The 9,050-nt window shown below is 37.4% G+C and overlaps 1 protein-coding gene across 1 annotated transcript; it reads right to left on the bottom strand.

Moving 5' to 3' along the window:
* Positions 1 to 6,325: 6,325 nt before the first annotated feature.
* On the bottom strand, positions 6,326 to 7,345 carry LOC119689678. The gene has a single exon (XM_038104564.1). It carries the CDS (start codon positions 7,343 to 7,345, stop codon positions 6,326 to 6,328), a length of 1,020 nt encoding a protein of 339 aa, XP_037960492.1.
* Positions 7,346 to 9,050: the final 1,705 nt, after the last annotated feature.

Genomic DNA, 9,050 nt, shown 5'->3' with positions numbered 1-9,050 from the left:
ATGTGACCCAGTCGATATCGTATTTGATCTGAAACAGCAAGGTTTTAAAATCGTGAACGCGGTCAACAAGTGGAAATCACATTCAAAGATTCCACTTAATATGTTCATGCTTACATTCGAGACGACAGAGAATATAAAAAAAAATACAACATTAAAGCCATTTTAAACTGTGTTGCTAAAATTGAACCAATAAAGCACTCAAAGCAAATACCACAGTGTAAAATATGCCAAGCGTATGGTCACACACAAAATTATTGCGGCAAATCAGCCCGGTGTGTTAAATGTGCTGGCAGTCACAGTACTGCAGAATGCAACAAACCTGATCAGCACCAACCAAAATGTTGCAATTGCGGTGAGGGACATTCGGCCAATTATAGAGGTTGTATAGTAGCGAAAGAACTTCAAAAAGTGGCAGCAATCCATATTTCCAGCAGACAAAACCATTCTTAACAGACTTGCAAAATAACTTAGCCTAAAAATCAAGCAATTTAAAAATAATCCATTCAACTACTACCTATCTATAATAACTTAAGTAACGATCGTGCAACCAACTATTTTCTCTGGAAATGCACACGAATCATTAAGCGACCTTTAGTACACAAAGCCCCAATTAAAAATCACGCTAATCAATGACCTAAAAACGATGACGAAAAAGTGGAGGTCTTTTTCGAACACCTGTCTAAAGTGTTTTCCATAGACGGAAACGTTAACAATGCAGTAATCTGCCATTCTAGGACAGCACATTCATTCTGTATTCCACCAACCACTAAGCTGGAGGTAATGATGATTATTAAAAATGAACTTAAACTAAAAAGAACCCCAGGTTATGAATTGATAAGTGCTGAAGTATTAAAATAAATTCCTTCAAAATGCGTAGTCAAAATTACGAATATATTTAATGCTATAATGCAGATGCGAACACTTCCATCCCTGTAAAAAATATCTGAAATTATTATGGTACCTAAGCCAGGAAAGAATGTTAATGACGTCAGTGGTTACAGACCAATAGCACTCCTGCCTATACTTTCCTTCCTCTGATTTAAAATCAAAACATAATACCTTTACATCAGTTCGGTTTTAGGTGCAATCACTCCACTATAGATCAAGTCCATAGGATTACCAATGTGATAGAAAAAGCTCTTAAGAAAAAAAAAATCTGCTCAGCCGTGTTTTTAGATGTCTCGCAGGCTTTTGATAAAGTCTGGCACTCCGGATTGCTTACCAAAGTAAAAAATATTCTCCTAACGGAGTATTATAACATAATTTCCTTTTACCTATCTGATCGTTACTTTAGAGTAAAGTATGAGTAAAGTATCTAGCAAATTGCATAAAATTAACGCTGGAGTTCCACAAGGTTGTGTTTCCCCTCTTATATCTCGTATATACATACGACCTGCCAACGAGTGCAACGACGTTCACAGCAACTTTTGCTGACGATACTGCAGTTCTTGCAGCTGGAGACAGCGCAGTAATAGCAGCTAATAATTTGCAAAAGAGTATGGACAGTATAATTGCTTGGACAAGGAAATGGAAATTCAATCTGAATAAAAAAAATATCAGTCTATGTAAATTTCACAAATCGAGACTTCAGTTATATACTCGTTTACATCGATGAAGCACAAATAAAATCAGATCATTGACTTGGTTGATCGGCAAAAATTCAAAACTATCGCTTTTCAATGAACTTGTGTTATACAAACAAATGCTGCAGCCAATCTGGACATATGGAATACAGCTATGAGGTTGCGCCAGCAGAACACAAATTTTCATCATTCAAAGATTTCAAAATTTTTTGCTTCGGAGTGTAACAAACGCGCCATGGTACATGAGAAATTCTGACTTACATCGTGACCTCGGAGTGTCAACAGTACAGGAAGAAATTCATACCAAAGCTAAATTACACCAAGTTAGACTTAGTTGCCACATAAATGCTGAGGAGCATTTACTAGCGACAACTGAGCCAATACGCCATCTAAAACGCCAAAATCGTTGCGATCTTTGGACTTAAATTATTGAAATGTACTACATTTGATATATTATTGCGTAGAATCGCGTAAATCTGTTTACATTTAAATTGATTGTTAGTTATCTAATAACTAGTTGCTTTATGTCTTCTTTAGTTTTATTTATTGTTCTATAATATCTTATATAATAAAATAATAAAAAAAAAATGTCGTTTTATTACAAAAATAATTGATAAAAAAGCAAAGCAAAGAATTATTTTGAGGGGACCCGAATGGCTATGCTAAGTACATTTTTTTTTGTGTTAGGTAAAATTTTCAGCTAATTTGTATTTGGAAACCTAAAAACCTTTTTAAAACCTAAAAAAATATATTCTGTTAGTTGATATTCCAGTTTATGGTACACTTTATATTCGAAATCGCAGGGGAATAGTATTTTGTATGAATTAGAATCTTTTCGCCTATCTCTGCAGTTGATTTTTCCAAGCCTCAGAAAAGGCTTATGTGCAGCAGTATACATTAGAACAGTACAAAAGGATAAAACGATAAAACTTAATCTACTATGCTCCAGATCTCGTGTAGCACCCATAAAATCTCAAACAATTCCAGGACTAGAATTGTGTGCAGCGTTGCTAGCAGCAGAACTCATGGCAAGAGTTAAACTTGATCTAGGCTATCAAGACAAAGCAACTTACTTTTGGACAGATTCACAAATTGTGCTTTCCTGGATAAACAACCATCCAGGCAAATTACCCTTTTACGTCGCCCACCGAATTGTAAAAATCCTTCGGTTAACAATTCCAGAATAATGGCGTCACGTCCCGTCAAAACAAAATCCGGCAGATATCCTGTCAAGAGGGCTTAAACCGCGGGAATTTTCATCATGCTACATGTGGTTATATGGTCCACTATTTTTATATCAGCCAAAGCCGCTGTGGCCAGCTCCCTTCAAAAGGGAATTAATTGTTGAAGATAACACGGTGATGCTCGCTTTATCAACACAACAACCTACTAATGAGCATGAGTGGGTCTACTCGATTCATTCTAGAAATTTATTTACACATGTCCAAAAGGTTGTTGGATATGTACTTCGTTTCACAAAAAAACGCACGGAAACCAAAAGAATCAAGACCAGAGACCATGCAGCTTTCACCGATGGAGCTCGACGTTGCTCTTAAGGTAATAATACGTCAAATCCAGGCCTCCGATTTTTTTTTATGAGTCAGAGAACTCATAATCTCAGTTCTCTAACTCCATTCGTAGATGAAGAACGTTCGTATTACCCACGTGTTGGCGGACGGCTAAGCTCTTCAACACTGCAATTTGATGTCATTCATCAAATGATTTTACCAAGCAACGATCCACTAGTAAAGTTGCTGGTAGAAAAAATACATAAAGACAATTATCATTGTGGCGCCCAAGCATTGCTGGCACAAGTGAGGCAGCGTTTTTGGCCTCTCAAAGGAAAAGCTTGATGAGACCTGTAATATAACAATGCTTAAGAGGCAGAAGAGCAAGCCCAATTGTGTACAATCAAATCATGGGAAATTTGCCTGGACACCGTGTGCAACCAGCTCGACCATTTCTCAGCACTGGAGTTGATTATTGTGGCCCAATATGGGTTCACTACAAAACAAGAGGTAAGCGTCCACAAAAGGCGTATATCGCTGTCTTTTGCTGTTTTCCAACCAAGGCCGTACACTTAGAACTTGTGACTGATCTGACCACAGATGCATTCATTGGAGCATTAAAACGCTTCATATCAAGACGAGGACACTGTAAAACGTTATACTGCGACAATGCGACAAACTTCGTTGGAGCGAAAAACAAGTTGCAGGAACTTACTGACGTCATCTACGCTGATCGAGTGAGGAATCCATCGCAGGAATGTGCAGTACGAAGGGCATAGAATTTCACTTCATTCCACCAAGGTCATCACACTTCGGCGGGTTATGGGATGCAGCAGTAAAATCTGCCAAATATTTGCTGGTCAAAAATGTTTGAACAGCATCATTTACATATGAAGGGCTTGAAACTGTCGTTATTGAAGTTGAAGCAGTGTTAAACTCGCGAATCCTTATTTCTAGCTCATCAGATGCAAACGATTTGAACGCAATAACTCCAGGTCATTTTTTATTAGGTGAAGAAATCACTTCAAGCGTTGATGTGCATGCACGTGACTCTAAAGAAAAATTACTTTAACGCTGTCAACTGGTATCAGAGCTAAAACACAGTTTTTGGCAGCGCTGGACTAAAGAGTATCTAAGCGAATTACAACAGCGCCACAAGTGGAAGGGTTCAATCACCAACATACAGACCAATGCGATGGTAATCCTTAAGGAAGACAATGTCCCAGTTCTGCAATGACCTTTGGGACGCATTATCAAGGTTTACAAAGGCGAAGATGGTTTAGTGAGAGTTTGTGACATTCAAACAAAAAAGGGAGATTTAAAAAACCGGTGCATAGATTAGCTCCATTATTTCCTGAAGACGACAAATTAGAAGATCCAACATTTGGAAAAATGACTGAAAGAAAAATCGAATCAGACCAGACTCAAGAAACTCCAAGGTCATCTCCCGTGTCGCTTATCGCAAACATTCCATTAAATCGCATCAGAAAACCTGAATCATTAGTCAATGGGATAACTCCAACAACACGGTCATGTCTGAACCCCAGGTTGCTGCTCACCATTATTACTCTACTCAATATTATTTTGTCAATATAACAAACTTCAACAACAAACCTGGCAGTTATTTTGAGCAGCTTAAAATAGTAAAAATCATGTCTGCTGATTGGAAAATGATTGTATATTTTGACCTTTCCCTACACCAACAACAAATGAATATTTTAGCTGATGGAACAAAAAGGTTGAACAAATTTATGCGACAAGGCATTGAATACCCCTGCTTGCAAGGTATTACTCAACTATTTTGACCGTATAACCGAGGATACAGCATGTTGACTTGCAGCTTCCAAATAATTAGAATTGATGTTGTCAATTCAAGGTGGGCAGCATGTTCACACATTTAATTATTATATATTTATCTATATGTGAATATTATTATTGTAAAATTGTATTATTATAATTATTGCAAAATATCAAGATTTCACATTTGATTATTATAAATATACTTATCTATATGTAAAACATTTATTGTAAAATTTGAACATATATGCTGATGTTAGCAATATTCAAATTTTGGCTTTCCTTTGCATTATTTAATTCGGTGAAATGCAGTGGCACTGAACTTTGAAAATTTGCATTATTTTTTTGTTAAGTGCAGTGGCACTAAACTTTGTATATGTAACATATATCAAAGCCAGTGCATTGACATTAATTCTTGGTTGCTAGACACAACAAAGAATTTGGTTGCATAATATATGCTGAGCTTGCACTTTGGGCCAGAAAACGGTAAATGAAAAGAATAAAATTTAGATATTGTTATTGTAATAATTTGTAATAATTTAGTATTTAAGGCAAAATTTAATTTAATGAAAATCAGATTGAAATCATTATTCCATCTCTCACTTTCATTTCTAGAGTTTCAGGTCAAGTGCTGAAAACTCAACTTTCAAATAAAGAGTTACAGTTTAAGTGCTGTCAATTCATTTTCTTAAGTGTTAATTCACTAACATTTAATTTGGTGACCCCGACGTGATCTGGAATTGCTTTGGCTTTGGCTGATATAAAAATAGTGGACCATATAACCACATGTAGCATGATGAAAATCCCGCGGTTTAAGCCCTCTTGACAGGATATCTGCCGGATTTTGTTTTGACGGGACGTGACGCCATTATTCTGGAATTGTTAACCGAAGGATTTTTACAATTCGGTGGGCGACGTAAACGGGTAATTTGCCTGGATGGTTGTTTATCCAGGAAAGCACAATTTGTGAATCTGTCCAAAAGTAAGTTGCTTTGTCTTGATAGCCTAGATCAAGTTTAACTCTTGCCATGAGTTCTGCTGCTAGCAACGCTGCACACAATTCTAGTCCTGGAATTGTTTGAGATTTTATGGGTGCTACACGAGATCTGGAGCATAGTAGATTAAGTTTTATCGTTTTATCCTTTTGTACTGTTCTATTGTATACTGCTGCACCATAAGCCTTTTCTGAGGCGTCACAAAAGGCATGCAGCTCAACATGTCTGTAGCCTTGGCTGCTGAATACATGCCTCACAACTGTTGCATTGTTCAACAAGGTCAGATATTCTCTATACGATGTCCATTGTTTACGTATTTCTGACGGAAGATCATCATCCCAATCGAGTTTTAGCTGCCATGCTCCTTGCAACAAGATTTTACCGGTGACCAAGATTGGACCAATAAGACCCAAGGGGTCATATATGTGTGTCAAATCGGAGCTCATAGATCGTTAACCTTGATGCGAAATGAATCTGACTTTGGTAACCATAAAAGATCCAACTTCTTTGTGAATTGGGTTTTTTTGGAATCAAAATTGAGATTTACTTCTTGATCTTCTGGAGCGATTTCATGTAAATGTTTTGGGTTGTTTGCACACCATTTTTTTAGTTTCATTCCAGCCTTGTCTAGAATTGTTATTAATTGTTCTTGAATTAGTAACGCTTCGTTGATGGTATCAGCTCCTATGAGACCGTCGTCAACATAAAAATCCCTTTTTAAAGATGTGGCGCTATATAAATAATTTCCTTGATATTCATCCGCCAATTTTGTTAGACAGCGTGTTGCTAAATATGGCGCTGCTCTTGTGCCATAAGTAACTGTGTTCAACTGATAATAATTAAGTGGTTCTGTGGGATTTTCTCGCAACATTATGAGTTGCAGAATTCGATCATCTTTGTTAACCCATATTTGACTGTACATTTTTTCCACATCAGTTTTTAAAACATATTTGTGCATTCTAAATCTGAGCAAAATCGAAAACAGTTCGTCTTGAACTTTTGGACCATTAAACATTATATCATTTAGTGATGGCCCTGATAATTTGTGTACTGATGCGTCACATACAACTCGCAGTTTTGATGTTGAGCTGTCTGGACGTAGCACACAGTGGTGAGGGATGAAATATTGGGAAGATATTATTTCGCTACCGCTGAGTTTTGTCATGTGTCCCAATGCTTCATATTCCCTCATAAATGAAACATATTGATTCTTTAGATCAGGATTTTGAATGAAACGGCGCTCGATTGTCTTGAACTTCTCGTAAGCGATTCCTTTTGTATCTGGTAACACTGATGGATGATTCTTTAGTGGGAGTTTCACAACAAATCTGCCATCACTTCCTCGAAAAGTGTGTTGCGAAAAATGTGACTCACAACGCAATCCGTCTTCTGTGAGTTCCGAAGTTGAAGCAGGAATTTCCTCTGATTCCCAAAATTTCAATATAGATTCTTCTAGTTCCATAGTAGTGCACAAGTTGCCGTGCTTGAATTTGAAGTTTCAACATTGCCAGCTACAACCCATCCAAAAATAGAATTCTGAAGTGTTGGAAGGCTACCTGGTAGTTTTATTTGACCTTCAATAATTAACTTGAAAAAGATCTCTGCTCCTAACTGGCAATCTATTCGGCCAGGTTTGTTAAAATCTGGATCAGCGAGAGTTAATTTCTTTGGAATATCCCAGGATTCGATACTGCATTGGCTGATCTGAAACGATTTTTGGTATGATATGTGCATCCATCTCTGCTACAAATTCGTTCAACGTTGATTGTACTCGGATTATTGTTTGATGACGTATTTTTGATTCATTTGCTCCTACGCCTTCCATACTCATAAGCGTTGGCCTAGGCTTGCAGCCCAATTTTTTTGACAGGCGGTTTGTTATGAGATTGATTTGAGAGCCAGAGTCCAATACTGCTCTGCATTCAATTTGATGCCAGCAATCTTGTTCTGGCCGTCCCTAATAAGACATAATTAGATTCCTTATTGGTATTGTTTGTTAAAAGGGTTATTTTATTTGTTTGTTGAGGCGTTGAGTTATTTCCTTGAAGAACAGTACCTTTTGTGTATTGATTCCCTTTTGGATTATGCATCAAAGTGTTATGTTTTTTAGAACACCTGGTGCAGTGCCTGAATTTACGCTCATCAACTCGATATACAATCCTGAGGCAGTTCACACACAAATTGAACTCCTTAACCCAATTCCATCGTTGTGATAGGTTAGCCGTCTCGAATTTTTTGCAAGCGTAAACCATGTGACCGTCTTTATTGCAAATTAGACAGGTTTTACTTAAACCAAATATTGTAGCTGAAGCACATGTTCGAGTGAATGATGAATCTCCTTTTCCCCTACCCTCAAGTGATTGAAATCTATGTTCCAAAAATTTTAGCAATTCATCAATTGTTTGTTGTCTGTTAGCCCTTGTTCGAAAGCTGTTAGAGTTTCTGCATCTAGCTTGCGCAGCAAGAGATGTACCAGGATAACATCCCAATGTTCGACTGGAACTCCTTGAGCCTTGAGACCATGTATGCATTCCTTGCTTACATCGTGTAGAGATTTTAATGCTGGTGCCGACTCCCATTTAATCGAGGATTGTCCCATTAATTTATTTAGGAGTGTTGTAACCAGAAGTCGTTTATTTTCATAACGACTTGTAAGTAAAGCCCAGGCTATATTGTAATTTTTTCCTACTACTGGAAGATGTCTAATTAGCCCCTTTGGCTCGTTATCCAATGATGTAGTCAGATAATGCATTTTTTTGCTGTCACTGATGTCCGTGTTGTGGACCAATTCCATATACAAGTCCTTAAATTCCACCCACCGCATATAGTTTCCATTAAATTTTGGTAGTGATATTCTTGGTAGAGGCAATTCGCAATCTGTCTGTCTTGAGTTGCGAATTGTCTGATTATGATGCAAGTGTTGTTGCAGTTCGATCATGGTAGCTCCTGCCTTTTCTTCGAGTTCATAAAACATTTCCAGTGTGTAGTCCTCAATGATGCTTTCGTCGGTGGCTTCCCATAACGTTCCCATAAGCCAGTTAAATTGACTGGCTGCCTTTATAGAATATATGTATATGTATATGTTAAACTTGCCTGTTGACCATGATTCCTTCTATCGTTCTTTCAATTACACGTATGAGTGCCTTCTGATTTCGAAGTAGTTTCCG

This window comes from Teleopsis dalmanni, chromosome 1 (genome assembly GCF_002237135.1).
Source record: "Teleopsis dalmanni isolate 2A chromosome 1, ASM223713v2, whole genome shotgun sequence".
Taxonomy (NCBI): Eukaryota; Metazoa; Arthropoda; class Insecta; order Diptera; family Diopsidae; genus Teleopsis; species Teleopsis dalmanni.
Note: the sequence above shows the minus strand (reverse complement) of the source record. Positions and strands in the feature narration are given on the sequence as shown.